Source organism: Aspergillus ochraceoroseus, assembly GCF_002846915.1.
Source record: "Aspergillus ochraceoroseus IBT 24754 chromosome Unknown P175scaffold_5, whole genome shotgun sequence".
NCBI lineage: Eukaryota > Fungi > Ascomycota > Eurotiomycetes > Eurotiales > Aspergillaceae > Aspergillus > Aspergillus ochraceoroseus.
In genome coordinates, this window is record NW_024468480.1 from 203,676 (window position 1) to 218,119 (window position 14,444).

The 14,444-nt window shown below is 49.1% G+C and overlaps 5 protein-coding genes across 5 annotated transcripts; 2 read left to right on the plus strand and 3 right to left on the minus strand.

Moving 5' to 3' along the window:
* Positions 1 to 187: 187 nt before the first annotated feature.
* On the plus strand, positions 188 to 2,428 carry P175DRAFT_0524123 (ERF4 family protein; the record flags this gene model as incomplete). Its single annotated transcript, XM_040899349.1, has 4 exons — positions 188 to 333; positions 359 to 587; positions 664 to 2,098; positions 2,153 to 2,428. The coding sequence occupies 3 exons, from the start codon at positions 188 to 190 to the stop codon at positions 2,029 to 2,031; spliced, it is 1,743 nt and encodes a 580-aa protein (XP_040751184.1). The 3' UTR covers positions 2,032 to 2,098; positions 2,153 to 2,428.
* Positions 2,429 to 2,558: 130 nt separating this feature from the next.
* P175DRAFT_0480347 (AP-2 complex subunit mu) lies at positions 2,559 to 4,468 on the plus strand. The gene is made up of 3 exons (XM_040895431.1): positions 2,559 to 2,975; positions 3,051 to 4,041; positions 4,115 to 4,468. Exons 1-3 carry the CDS (start codon positions 2,639 to 2,641, stop codon positions 4,119 to 4,121), a joined length of 1,335 nt encoding a protein of 444 aa, XP_040751185.1. The 5' UTR covers positions 2,559 to 2,638; the 3' UTR covers positions 4,122 to 4,468.
* Positions 4,469 to 5,116: 648 nt separating this feature from the next.
* On the minus strand, positions 5,117 to 5,953 carry P175DRAFT_0509799 (uncharacterized protein; the record flags this gene model as incomplete). Its single annotated transcript, XM_040898456.1, has 1 exon — positions 5,117 to 5,953. The coding sequence occupies one exon, from the start codon at positions 5,951 to 5,953 to the stop codon at positions 5,117 to 5,119; it is 837 nt and encodes a 278-aa protein (XP_040751186.1).
* A 3,999-nt stretch (positions 5,954 to 9,952) lies between these two features.
* On the minus strand, positions 9,953 to 11,609 carry P175DRAFT_0439669 (FHA domain-containing serine/threonine-protein kinase; the record flags this gene model as incomplete). Its single annotated transcript, XM_040893976.1, has 6 exons — positions 9,953 to 10,301; positions 10,351 to 10,644; positions 10,690 to 10,736; positions 10,787 to 11,083; positions 11,134 to 11,419; positions 11,467 to 11,609. Coding segments are annotated over 6 exons (1,416 nt in total), but the record flags the coding sequence as incomplete, so codon positions are not given.
* Positions 11,610 to 11,892: 283 nt separating this feature from the next.
* On the minus strand, positions 11,893 to 14,399 carry P175DRAFT_0501963 (putative C2H2 finger and ankyrin domain protein). The gene is made up of 2 exons (XM_040897279.1): positions 13,958 to 14,399; positions 11,893 to 13,899 (listed from the first exon to the last, which is right to left on the minus strand). Exons 1-2 carry the CDS (start codon positions 14,004 to 14,006, stop codon positions 12,023 to 12,025), a joined length of 1,926 nt encoding a protein of 641 aa, XP_040751188.1. The 5' UTR covers positions 14,007 to 14,399; the 3' UTR covers positions 11,893 to 12,022.
* Between the last annotated feature and the right edge of the window lie 45 nt (positions 14,400 to 14,444).

The window sequence follows — 14,444 nt, forward strand, 5'->3', positions numbered from 1 at the left end:
CTGAGATGTGAGCCGATGGGGAGCCAGAGGTTGATATTGGGTCTCTCGATGAAAGCTATTAATTCGTGAGGTTAGGACGCATAAAAATTAGATGGATCCTTACTTGGATCTATTATTATTCTTCTGCTTCTTTTTCATCTTCTTCTTGTTGCCGGTGGTACTCGGAAGGTGAGTCTTTTCACAGGAAATGTTATGTTTAGGATATATTAATCAGACTTCTTTCTCTTCCACTTCTACTTCTACTTCTGCTTCTGCTTCTGCTTCTGCTTCTACTTCTACTTCTACTTCTGCCTCAACTCTCCCTCTTCGATTCTTATTCTCTTCTTTCTTCAGGTATACTAACTATAAGTACCTGAAGTGGAGTGAGGACTGTGATCCATCAATTTCCCCCAGATCCTTTTCTCTCGTCCGCTTTCTCCTCCACTATCACATCAAATATTTGCGTCAATTGCCTCAATTATAACTACCAGTCTCCCCAATTTAATCAATATTGTATCTTGACCCCTCCCGATATTCCCCTGGATTTGACTCTCCCCCTAAAATCTCTTGGATGTCGAGCTCAGATCAGCTTCGGTCCCTTGCTGCCAGTGCGCCCCTTTTCCTCCTTCCTCCACCAATCACAACCTCCTCTGACTCTGCGCTTCTGCTGGAATTCTTATCCAGTTCATCTTCATTGCTTCTCGTCCCAATATTGTTATCGTTCACATCACGGCTTCCCTCTCTCCTCTCCCTCCTCTCCCTCCTCCCCCTCCCTCTCCCTCTCCTCGTCTCTCCTCCTCCTCATCCTCCTTCTCCCCACCAAAAACGGCCCATTCTACCATCGACCCCGATCGCCCTCTCCTATCACCGCCCCAGGTTGAAAAGCCTGCTGCTTCGCAATTTCCCCCGCGCGTTACCTTCCAGTCCCCTCTGCCCTTCCCGACCCTTCCACCTGTCAACGCGTTGGAGGCAGAGACAGGGCCAGGGTCAGAGCCGGAAACACATATCGGTATAACCTCCTGGCGGTCCCGATCTGTCAAATCCTGGATCTCCCCCAAGCTCCTGCGACCCCCCGCGGTTCGACTCGCGAATCCCGTCAACTACGTCCCTCGCATCACACCTGTCACCACCCTCCATCAGTTACAAACCTCCGACGAAAATCTTCCGCTCGATTCGCACCGGGACGCCTATCCGCTCTTGACTATCCCAGAGCAGCGTCGCAGCCGGCTGACACCATCCCCCGATAGTCTGGTAGTGGAGCGCAGTCAGCAGGAGTCGGAAAGTGGACGCTCGAGCATTGCAGTGCCGCCAGGCCAGAGGCACGGTGGCGCTTTTGACCAGGAGCAGCAGCAGCAGCAGTATCTAGATATGGAGACCACGGCGGCGGCTGATCGACAACAGGGTCCCGGAGTGGACCGTCCCCGTCATGTTCCGTCACAGCACTCGTTGCGGTCCCAGTCACAAATCGCTTCCATCCCCTCGAATACAGGAGCTCCCGGTGGGCCTGAACAGCACGATGTCGCAGAGGAATTGGCCTGGGGTCCTGCTCATCCCTGCTTCCCCCACATTAACCCTCATGTCCCGCCGGGATCTGACGAATATCTGACGACCCGCATTATCCGCATCCGACGGGATTGGATGATCAAGGGGGATCTTGCCCCGACCTTTTCCAATCTCTATCCGGAAATTCTTGACCCGTTACTCCCGGAGCAGGAATTTCGCAGGATCATCGCCACGGTGAACGAGGAGCTGATAAGTGCTTTTGATCCGTTTAGTTTTCGCAATTGGCTGGATGGTGCTCTGGCACTGATCACTGGCTGGATCTGGGAGGACCTGGGCGCCCCAGGAGTGAAGAGTCACCTCAAGCGGGTAGAGGACTGGGTGGAGAAGTGGAATCGAGAGGTTGGTGCGAAGGATGGCGTGCGGGTCTGGAGTCTTCGAAGTACGGCATACATGTCGTTAGATATTCAGATCCCGGATCCCAAAGTCGGCATCATTCCCAGCGAAGGGAATCCGTCACTCCCCGGCACTCGACCGGGTAGCGGAGTATGACGAGTTTTCTTTTCTTTTCTTTTCCTTCAAGGCAGCTACACTTGACGAAACGAGGAGGTGATCCAGTCAGTCAATACCTTTTGCATGTACAGATTTTAATTTCTACCTAACTTCTCTTCAGCTGAGCCAACCTGTCTTGGTGCATGATCTGGGGAGCTCTTGGATCCCTTGTTTCTTTCTTTCTTTCTTTCTTTTTTTCTTCTTCTTCTTCTTCTTCTTTATTCTCAACTCTTATGAGATTAATGATCTTTTCAGCCATTGATACCATTTTGTTTTGGGAGGAGCTTCGTGGAGACTCCATTGGAGCATTTGTTTTGTTGATAGTCTATTTATTCCCCTTGTATATTTCGAAAGGATTATATTTTTTAGATCTTACATATATTACTCTACGCAGGATAAAAAAAAGCTATCTCATATAGTAAAGTAACGAGATGTGAGGACGAACGCGGTGTCTACTCTGTACTTAAAGCTTCGCCGCCAAATCGCGGGAACTTCGACTTTACTCCTGAAGAACCAAATGTGAAGAAGCCAACTCAACTCTTAACCCTCCCCTTTCATCTCTCCTTCCCACCTCGCAATCTCTTTTCCCTCTCTTACCCCGTCCACTATGCTGTCGGGTATTCTCGTCTTCAATCAGAAAGGCGAGAACCTTATCTTCCGTGCGTTCCGCAATGACTGTCGTCCGCGCCTAGCAGACATCTTCCGCATCCAGGTCATCTCGAACCCGCAGGTCCGCTCGCCTATTCTAACACTAGGCTCGACGACTTTCAGCCATGTGAAGCACGAGAATATTTACTTGGTTGCCGTGACGAAGAGTAATGCGAATGCAGCTCTGGTGTTTGAGTTCTTGTATCGCCTGGTGTTACTGGGCAAGAGCTACTTTGGGAAGTTTGATGAAGAGGCAGTGAAAAATAACTTTGTCTTGATTTATGAGTTGTTAGATGGTACCTCTATCCCCCTGTCGCCTACTTCCCACGGAGGATCGAGGAGGGAAGATGTGCTAATATAAGGTCGCATAGAAATCCTCGACTTCGGATACCCCCAAAACACCGAAACCGACACGCTGAAAATGTACATCACCACGGAAGGCGTCAAATCCGCGATCGTCAACTCCTCGACGGACTCCAGCCGCATCACCATGCAAGCTACGGGCGCACTCTCGTGGCGCCGCTCCGACATCAAATACCGCAAGAACGAGGCCTTCGTCGACGTGATCGAGGATGTGAACCTGCTCATGTCGGCCACCGGCACGGTGCTCCGCGCCGACGTCAACGGCCAAATCGTCATGCGCGCCTACCTCAGCGGGACGCCCGAGTGCAAGTTCGGATTGAACGACCGCCTCCTACTGGACGGGGACTCGTCCACGACCGACGCCCTCGACGGACGCCCCGGGAAACGCGACGGCAAGACAAAGGCGACCCGCGCGGCCGCGGGATCAGTCACCCTCGAAGACTGCCAGTTCCATCAATGCGTGAAGCTGGGTCGGTTCGACGCGGACCGCATCATCTCGTTTGTGCCGCCGGACGGCGAGTTCGAGCTCATGCGGTACCGCGCCACCGAGAACGTCAACCTGCCCTTCAAAGTGCACCCGATTGTGCGGGAAATCGGGACCACCAAGGTCGAATACAGCGTGGCCATCAAGGCCAACTACAGCTCGAAGCTGTTTGCGACCAACGTGGTGATTCGGATCCCGACGCCGCTGAACACCGCAAAGACGACGGAACGCACGAGCCAGGGCCGCGCCAAGTACGAGCCCGAACACAACAACATCGTCTGGAAGATTGCGCGCTTCTCAGGTGGGAGCGAGTACGTGCTGAACGCCGAGGCAACGCTGACGAGCATGACGCATCAGAAGGCGTGGAGTCGGCCACCGCTGAGTTTATCATTTAGTCTGCTCATGTTCACGAGCAGTGGGCTGTTGGTGCGGTATCTGAAAGTCTTTGAGAAGAATAATTATAGTAGTGTCAAGTGGGTGCGGTATATGACTCGCGCTGGAAGTTATGAAATTCGGTACGTTTCCTCCTCTTTTTTTTTCTTTTTCTCTTTCTTTCTTTACTTTTTACTAACAAGTCCACGCAAACAGTTTCTAGTTTACTTTTAGAGAGTACCATCAGTCTGCATTGGCATTGATATCTGCGACATATGCTATCATTGAGCTTGGTGTCTGGCGTTGTATCTATCTTGCATTAATCGTGTCATGTCGTGACCGTACAAACATTGGGCTGGCTGTATTTGGACTAATAGTAATAGTAGGGTAAATATGGAGGTGCCTCTATCCATTTTATAGTATACAACCTCTGCGTGTACTGTACATAGTACTGTCAAGCAATAGTTAGGTAGTAGAGTAGTATAGAGTACCGCAGTTATTAACGAGCTACGGAGTAAATAGGTAGGCAACGTAACGAGGAAGATCAAAGATATATACAACAACAAAGTCACATCTACATTGAGAGGAAAGAGAACCAAAGAAGACACAAGTACATAAAGTCGAAAGTAAAGTTATATATACAAACCAAACTACACTACCTATTGATTGGAATCTAGTTCCAAACCTAGGTAGATAGGATAAGTACAGGTACCTAGGTAGGTACTACGAGCTCCAGCCAGGTCCAGTGTGAATGAATATAAATGAAGAAAGTATCCACGATAAAAAAATAAAATACATGTGCAGTCCATCCAGTCAGTCATAAAGACGAATTCATCCACCCATCCATCCATCCGGAAAATAGTACAAGAAACCGGAATTAAATGTAGCAAGTGCAAAAGTGAGAAATTAAACAAGATTGAAAAGACACAGTCCAGTGTGAGGAGCCAAGCCACGGGCGGAAAAGGTAGAAGAAGATACATACTGTAGAGTACAAAGGATGAGTTGAAAAGAAAGCAAAGATTAGAAGGAAATAGAAAAAAAAAAGACAAAGGTAATAAAGGTAAAAAAGCACAGACATGGTGGAGGGAAATAATTATACAAGTAAAAAAAAAAAAACAGATAGAGTAAGATGCGACGCATATCCGGGAGTATATGACCGAGAGAAGAAGAAATCATGCCCCAAAACTCCGGTAGTAAAAAAAAAGGAAAGGAAAAGGATTACATCCAATCTTTATGAATGCGGCTGCGGACCATACGTCGCCCTCGTCGTAGGCCAACATTGCCTTCCCCGACAAGAGCCTGCCAGCGTTGTCCCACGCTGGCGTGATCTTTGCCCATAAGCCGAGCGCACTCATCCCAGTCTTGCTTGGAGAGCTTGAACTTTTCAAGAACCGTCTCTACCAAACGCTGGTCGTCCTCTGCTGTCCACGCTGAATCGTCTGCCGGCGCTGGCGCTGGCTCTTCTGATTCTTCGATCGAAGGCAGCACAGCGTCAGGATCATAGGAAGGTATCGCTCGGTGCTTTTCGGAACGGTCGGGCTCGCGTCGCTGCGCAGACGATGGAGGAGATTGTGTGACTGGAGGGGAGTGAAGCGAGTAAAAGTCGGAATGCGAGAGACCTAGGGGCAGGTCAAAGGGAAGATTGCGGGGACGTTTTGGGGTCGAGGGTCTTGAATGCGAAATATCGGCATCGCGCATGCTGATATCATTATCTTCCTCGTAGCAGTCGCGCGTTCGTTTGTTGGCGCCGCGGGAAGGTCTTGAGTATGGTGTAGGGGATGGTCTAGTTTCCTTTGCTTTCCGCGACCGCGTCGAGGAGGATGGAGTGGGCGCGAGGCGGAGGTTAAGAGGACTCTGAAGACGTTCTGGTTTCGCTCGTCGCGAAGAGGGGGCTGGAGAGCCATTTAGGAGAGACTGAAGGGCGCGACACGTTCCCAAAAGGCCGTTGCCTGGAGGGCCGTCGTCGTCGGATGGAGGAGGAGTCGCGAATGACCGAATGGGTGTGAAGCGCGACGATCGTCGCAGGTCGCAGGAAAGCGCAGATGGAAGCAACATGGTTGCACAGTGAAGGATAGCCCGTGATGGTGGGGGAGAGAAATATCGCAGGGAGAGAGCGAGAAAAAAAAGGGCGATGGATGGTGGGGAGTTCTGGGGGGTTGTGCGCCGACTGACTGCACAGGCGGGGGCTCGTTTGCGCCGGAGAGGTTCCTGACGAGCTGAGAGCGAAGGGAGGGTGTAAAAATACGTGGAGTCGATTCCTCAAGAGCAGCGCTTCAGGATGGAGGGATTCCGGGGGATGCGACAAGGCGAGAGAGATGATGGTGGATGAAGTGGTGATGAAATGGGAGGTGGTGTCAGGAGGGAATGAGAGAAAGTGAGCAACGCGGGAAAAAAAAAAGGAGAGTTCTCTGTTTTCGCTTCCGCAAACGGCCAACTGAGGAATAACTGAGCTGCAGACCTCCAGGCTACAACCACACCACAAAAATTTCAATATAATGAAATTGAATTACAGCTCTGGACTGCACAATTGAATCAAACAATGGACAAAGCTCGGGATGTCAACAAAGACTGGGATGACTTGGGTTCGGCGCTTCCTTCATTCTCCCTCCATTGAGGTCTCCTGCGCCCTGGACTTCTTTATCCTTTGTTCGTTGAGACAGGGAAACCTCCAGGATTTGAAGGTCTACAGAACGCCTGGAAAACTACTGCACTACTACTTTCATCGCACTTCCCCTCTCGTGGGCAGTGAGACAGTGAGACAAGGAGAAAAGGAGAAGGGATGCAGGACGCAAGGCAGAGTCGTCATTGCCATCGCGGTTTGGAGAGTAAAGAACCCCCCCCACGAGCTCCTTGTCTCCGGTTCCTAACTTCCTCTTGAGTTTGTCACTCTCATTGACTTTCATACTTGTGGAACTAGCGTGATCGACTTGCGACATTTCCCTATCCCGTCTATTCTATGTACGTACTAGATAGTGCTAGTCCCTGAGGTACGGAGTAGTACGATGTCATTCCCCTCTCTGGCCCGTGCCGTTGTGGGACAACTGGGAGTCGCATTGCAGTCTGCAATGCACGGTAATCCCAATTGCTTGCAGGTCTTGAGGCCGTTGTTGATATCAGTGTGTAGTTCGGAGTATGGAAGAGGTTATATCCCAACCTTAGCAGAACGAGGTACGGGCTCTATTCAACCAGTATCATGACCAACTCTTCGGCTAGGAGAAGCATACAATCTACTTCGAAATCTAGTAAAAAGTAAAATAAACCCCTCGACTCGGTGGTTGGGCTCGGACTCAGTCTCCCTCTACTCCGTACCATCCTCGACCTGGATTCTCTCCCACTCTTCTCCCTCCATTTGCTTTTATCCCATGAATCCCAACCCTCTCATGAGGCCATATTAAAATGGCAACCTTCTCCCGTAAAAACGACCTCATGTTGCTCCGAAGATTGCCTGATTCTACAGCGTACGAGTTGGCGTTGCGTGATTCTTTCCAAAACCGGTAATATTGAGTTCGGTCACGAACGCGACACGGTAACACGTTAAGACGCGTCGCTCGTGTCAGCCAATCAGGTGCATTTCCCGTGCCACCGGTGCCTCAGGCTGACTTGCAACTACTCCGTACAAACCCACACATATTCTCTTTTTCTCTTGTCAGTACGGAGGAACAAGTCTCTCCTATGGCTCAATCAATCATAATGTTCAGGAATTGAGCCTCCCTCTCAAAAGGTGCCCTTGATCCGGAAGACCCCCAGAATAGGTACTATCTTATCGGAGATACGAACCGCTCCTTGCTTGGTGGGCTGTTTTACATTCCTGCTGGAGGTGCAAAGTAAAAAAAGATCTTGGATCAAAGGAAGCTCACGATCTTGCAAGTGGCTAGGTAGCTGGGGATCCCTTTCTCAGCGTCCCCCTGAATTCGTGTCTCACTCCTTCTTCGTCTCTGGGCCCTTGCTGGGCTGGCCTTGAGAAAATATTCCGCACCCCGGCTTCGCTTCGCAGAATTTGTCCGACACGGGCTTTTATTCTCCTTGCTTGATGCTGTGATGCGGACAATTTGTTCACGAGGGCTTGCTTGCTTGCATTATCTTGCAGGCTTTATTCATTCATGATCGTGTACCCAACTAACACTGCGGAGTACGGAGTACGGAGTACTTACTCCCTGTTCTCTCTGTCTGTACGGACGGCCGACGGCAGGCAGCATCGGCTCAACGCAAACGCAAAACTCACCACCGAAACCGAACTGGCATTATTCAAGGACCCCCCAAAGTTCGATTACTCGCAATTGAACCTTAGAAACCCTAGCTGATCAACGGCAACCTCACCCCTCATCAAGACGGAAACGCCAACCACAGGGTCATCCATCCCCCTAGGGTACCTCCCCTTCCCTTCCCAATTACTCCAGGAACAATCGAAAGCCAATATCCCACGACATAGGGGTACGGAGTACGGACGACAGAGTACTCCGTACCAGCGCTGAATGGCACGCACGACTTCAAATGATCCGTCGGCGAATTTCCAACCAAAATGTCAACTCGCCAGGCACACCGCACCGCACCGTATCGTATCCCCCAGCTCACTCATCCAAGCAAGGGATAAAATGGGGTCCGCAGCAAAAAAAAAAAAAAAAAAAAAAAAAAAAACTTTAAACCAGCCACTCACCACCGAAATTCGCCGAATATGTCAATCCCAAAAGCAAGCAAGACGGTGCAGCGGTGGATTTGACTTGTTGGATAAGATTTAGGCAGGGGACATCGTTTTGGGCTCCTCCTGTGCTTACTGACACTTCCACCTACAATCACGCATCTGATCTGATCTAACCCTGAATGCAATGCACCTTCTTCTTTCTGGATATGGAATTGTGGCGGTGGGGCTGCAGTGACTTGACTAACTTTCAAGAATAAATAGTTAGTTCCGGAGTAGTTAGTATATTGGTTCCCCTGCTGATGATCAAGGCACAGAACGTGGTCGAGCTCGTGTTCTCTCTTTTTTTATGATCCAAGTAGCTTTTCTCTCCTTTGGTCCCTACCTAGATTCCGTTCCCTTCCTAGCCGGTAGTGTATAGTGTCTTGGTGAAGATGGCCAACAGAGTTGGTTAACTGCACCCCCTCTACTCCTCGAGGGCACTCGCTCCCTGTCAAGGGCTTGGAGATACAATTGCGAAGGTATTGCATGGAGTACGGGTTGCCACTAAAGGGATGTAGTCTACCAGGTCTACCAGCCCCTGTATGAAATAAGAACGAAGTATTCATCAAATCCTCTCTTTCCTTCTCATAATGATGAATATTTGGCTTTCCTTGCGTAAGTGAACGTATACTCTAACAACCTTGTCACACCTGACATAATGAACGATGTTTTAATATTCTGATTGAAAAGAGTGGCAATGTGTTTTTCCTCATGAATCATAGTGACCGTCATTCAATTCGGTCAAAATATCCCCCGTACATAGGCTGGTGCCGTTTCCCAGTCACCACATTGCTAACCTCCTCATAGTCCTGCCCTTCGAGTCCGCTCGAGCCGTCACAAGGGCGTTTCATACCGCCTTGGTTTTTAATCCACCATGGGGGCATAAATCCTCTTGCATAGGATCCTGGGTATCCAGTAAACTGGGGGTATGCCTGTTGAGATGTTAATGAGCCGCTTGATTGAGTCTGGGGGCTTCGAAGTCTGTTTTCATCAGCGACAGGCAAGGGAATGAGGTCGACTAGGCTTTCGGTGGAACAAACGTCGGACGATTTTGAACTAATATTAATACTACTGTTTTGCAGAAGGCGTGAGGATTCATTTGCTGCATCACTAAAATTCCCATGCGGTGGAAGATTTAAATCCGAAAGTGTTTGAGAGCAGGCTGTTGGAACCCCAGTACCCAGTTCAGAGCCTTCCGAGCGAAATGATTCCGAAACCCTTTGCGAGTCCATTAAGATCCTGGACGGACAGTTCTCTTTTTGAAATGGGTTGGACAAGTGTTCCCTGTGATGATAACTTGAACACTGGCTTCTTAACACCTTGACGGGGTGTGCATACCTGAAAAGGTCCACGCTTGACGGTTTCTTCGGCAACCGTGGTTTCCAATCCCGAATTGACCTCCTATAGAGTGCTTCAAACTCTTCTTTATGGCAAGGGTTGGTGAACCAGCTGTGCTCCAGTGCTTGATTCACATCCATCCGCGCTGCCGGATCGAAGACCAACAGCCGAAGGACGAAGTCTTTTGCACGTTCACCGACTTTATGCCTCTCAAGTTTGGCTTGTAATCTCCCTAGGGCCTTCTCCTGAGCTGGTCCTGTAGCAAAATATTTGCTTCCCACATCGTCAAATGGGGCCTCGGCAGTAAGCAAAATGGCTGCGACGCAACCCAGTGACCATAAATCTACAGCTTTAGTGTAGCCTTGTTGATCACCTCCGAGAACTTCCCTGTGCATGAAGTTAGCCCGTTGCTTATATCGCCCAATGAGGTACTAACGGTGCACTAAATTCCAGAGTACCAGCCATTGTTGACATACGCCCAAAAGCTGGTTGTACTAATCTGGCGCATCCGAAATCAGTGAGAACGACCCTAGATCCGTCTGCTCGGGATGACATGAGAATGTTATCTGGCTTTATATCTCTGTGTACAATATTACGGTCATGCAAAAACTTCACGGCTATGGTAATTTGGCGCACAATAACCGCTGCCTCAATGTCAGGTAACCTTCCACCTTTGTACTGGATGTATGAGAACAAGTCTCCAGCTGTGATAAGTTCTTGAAAAAGGTAGCTATGAAAGTAAGCACTCACCCAGTAAGCGTGAAGTTTAACCTACATAGTACTGCTGGACTTTATAACCCTTTCCAGGCCAATGATATTTGGCTAGTAACAGCTTAGTACCCGAGCGCAAGGGAAATATTTCTAAAACTCACATGCAACAACTTTTCGAGGATCGTGGCTTCGCGATCATACACGTCAAACCTCTCTTGCAACTTTTGGGAAATATACCTCTGCAAGTGGCGTAAACCATTTGAGTCGTATTCTTTCTCTGCCCAAGCCTTGGAGTGTTTTGCTTTCGTCCGCTTGACCAGCGAGTCTCTCAGTGATTGAAGGTCGACAATCTTGCACGCCAATTGTTCACCAGTGCCTTTCTTATATGCCATATGAACCTGTCCGAAAGCACCTGTCCCTAGCTTTCGGTTTGTGATAACGTATTCTTCCTCAAAGGCCTATAAAGCGAATAAGTGCGGATTTCAATTGATTGTCGTAGAGCACACACCTTCATCTCTATCTTTTGTAAAAGGGAGAAAGACTTGCCCCTGAGAGGATCCACCTCTCTGAACTGAATGTACGACTTTGGGGATAATCTGAGGATGTCTCCGTCGCTAAGGAGGAAGCTTCGTTGTGCATTTGCCATCCTATACCCGTTCCATTCTGTACCATTCATCGAGATATCTTGAACGTATACCAGTGGTGCAATCTCTTCCGGATTATCTTGATCGAAGAGGACGGTGTAAATGCAGAGGTGCTTATTCGAGACCAACGGATCGTTCATAACATACTGGCTAGTAATCCTGTTAGACACGGTATGGACAAGGTGGAGACATGATACCATTTCTTTTCGTTGCGGCCCACGAATATCTCCTGGCGACTATATATGGCCAACGGGTTCTCTGTCTTCTTTGTTTGAGGGTCCCACCTCCTCAGTGTGCCGACCAAACACCCTGGAGTAGGGGGGAAGCTTTGTTGCGACATGGTGGTCAGGAGTAAGGATGAGGCACAGCAAATACAACAACCCCTAATTCAATCATAAAATACATAGATCTAATAGAATGGTGTTTTGCAATCAGGCTAAAAATGCACTGTGGGTGAAAGAAGGAGTAAGAAGGTGAAGATTGTAAAGGTTTGTGTTGTTCCTTCACCCACCATCAGAATAGGCAAGTAGGAGGCACTGAGGCACTGATGTCGATGGCACATTACTAGGCACCCATCACTACTAGTGGTATTATACTTGATATAAACAGGATATATGCAATATCATGGCTTGCTCATTCTTTCATTAAAGTTGACTTATCATAAGGCATTAGTAAACCCTTTCTATTACTGCACACATATATCCAAATCATGAAAGAACCAGTGGACAGGAAGCAGTTTCGTCGCATTCACTGCTATGACCCTCCCTGCATTCTTCGAATTCGTTCTTCTGCGGCCCTTGCGCGGCGTTCTCTTTCCAGCCGCATCCTCATCTCTGGAGTCATACCTCGCATCTCGTCTTCCCGTTTCTCGGCAGCGGTCTTCTCAACACCTCCCAAAGCTCGGCCTCCTTTCCTTGCGATTGCATGCGCAGCTCGTTCCACTTCCTCCTTTTTCAAGCGGTCCATTTCGACTTTACGTCGATTGGACTCTTCCTCCTGAGCGGTTTTCCTTTCCCTTTCCATACGGCTATCTACGTCCGCCTTGGAGATGGCTGATGGAACCTTGGCGCTATCCCAATCCCATTTCAACTCGCCAAGTTCGTGACGGGCCACACGGAAGGCATCCCGAGTGGCACGATCTCCAGCGAGCTCGAAGGGTGTTCTTCCTTCTCCATTAACAGCTGTGGGGTCTGCACTGACCTTGGAAAGCAAGGCCAAGACCACGGCAGGGGAATCAAGATTCGATGCGAGATGAAGAGGTGTGGGGCAGCGGAAATTCTGTTGTGTGTCGGAGGGCAAGAATGTGAAGGAAGAGGGTATCGAGTTCTTTGACAAGTACGACATCAGGGCCGGGATCTTAGAGCGACGAATTAAGGCTTGGATTTGGGTGGTATGAACCATAGCAGCTTCGTCTTCCTTGGAGACTTTCGGTTTCTGCTGCTGCTGCGGGCGAGGTGTTGAAGGTTTTGATGTTTCTTCTCGCTGTTTTGCCTCTGCGGCCGCCAAAGCAGCCTCGTCAACCTGGCTGACTTTAACCCGAGTAAGTTCTTTGAAGCACCTCATAAGCTCGCTCTGAGTGGCTCGACGGGTACTGAATGGGAAGCCTCTTATTCTGGGGTCGTTCTGCTTCAAGGCCGCTCCATCGTATCCAAATAGAATCTTGCGATTTGTAGTACCAGCAGCGCGAACAAAGAGTAACTGAGCCTCATCGATCATCTCCTTCCAGTCTGATAGTAGCTCTCTAATTTCTTTCTCCAATGCGGCTTCGTTGTATCGTCTTAGACTAGAACCTGCCGAGTGTGCTGCTCCCTTGGAAGCATCATTGGCCGATTGCGAGCCACCTTGCTTTCGCCTCGTCGTATAGCGGTGGAACGTCTTGTGTGCGATCACACGAGCTTGTCTTTCTTCAATACCTCCTTGTCTTCGGTGAATTTCAGGGGCTAACGAAACAAGCATCGCTGCAAAGTGACCGCCACCAATCATACACAGAAAAATATGCGGGCTTGGAGAGGGGTGTTTGCCCAGGCCAGATCCGTTACTCTTCGGAGGATGAGCCGCCGCAAGTTGCTTTTTCTTCAGAGAATCAGCAAGATGTCTAGGCTCTTCCTGCTCAACATTCGTGAATAGAGCTCTGTATACACCAAGAGACGTGTTCGGGGGAAGAAGAGGATTGGAAAACCAAAGCAGCGGATGTTTTGCGGTACTCTTCATTGTTGAAGTCACTTCCTCGCCCTCTGTTGCTGGTGAGATCTTAGCTTGCCTTTTGAGTAATGCTGTGAGCTGGTCGCCTCCCTGATCTTCTTCTCCTTCCGAAGACTCGGATCCCGATATCGATTCGTCAAGCTCCCCAATCGCCTTTGTAAACTGCACCTCATTTAAGACCGGATTTCCTCTGAGCTGAGCCTTCACATTGTACTTGTGGTGGTCCGATCGCACATGTTCACGTTGTTCCTGTACATTCCCGAAAGAGACCTTGCAGAGGGTGCAGCTAGTGGAGGCTGCGATCGCATAATCTTGGGCAGCTTCTTCGAGCTTTTTGGTGACATGTTCTTCGTTGTCTTTGAGTGTGATGGGCTGGTCTTCGCCTTTGAGGGTTATGGATGCGAGGAGTTCCTGAGGGAGATCATACACTTGAAACTGCGGTTAGCAACTAGGATACAAATCCACGAAACTGTCACAAATAATTACCATATAACGGTCTTCTCAGAAGCTCTTCAACATGTGTATCTGCAGCCATAGCGATAGGTTAAAGCGTCGAATGGGTAAAATGTGCAAGTATGATCCACGTTCCACGTTAACGGAGCCCCTCAAATCCGAATCCACCGCCTTAAGTTTCTAGTGGGGGTTTGCGTTAATCCTTTGATATTGATTGATAAATTCGAAATTAGTACTGTAGTTTCTTAACTCCTCTTCAGATTAACTTCTTCGCGGAAGTTTTTTTTTACGTAGATACAGCTTACCTTTTTGTATAAGTTCATTGACTCAGAATCCATACTGACTCATAATGAACCCGTTGCAGTGCCTGCAAATACAACGCCACGCTGCCCCCGCCCCAATCATGAGGGTTCCAGGATCAGGATACTGTTACACAAATTGGATTTGCTAGATTTGAAGATCAGATACAATCTTGTGTTTAACTAGGTTGGATGTTTACAGGGGGGTTGCCGTGAAGGGA

Bases quoted from the DNA above. Each gene is read 5' to 3' on its own strand.
- P175DRAFT_0480347 (XM_040895431.1), top strand. From the start codon at position 2,639: ATGCTGTCGGGTATTCTCGTCTTCAATCAGAAAGGCGAGAACCTTATC. The intron at 2,976-3,050 runs GTACCTCTATCC...AAGGTCGCATAG, and splicing joins GATTTATGAGTTGTTAGATG to AAATCCTCGACTTCGGATAC.
- P175DRAFT_0501963 (XM_040897279.1), bottom strand. From the start codon at position 14,006: ATGGCTGCAGATACACATGTTGAAGAGCTTCTGAGAAGACCGTTATAT. The intron at 13,900-13,957 runs GTAATTATTTGT...CGCAGTTTCAAG, and splicing joins TCTGAGAAGACCGTTATATG to TGTATGATCTCCCTCAGGAA.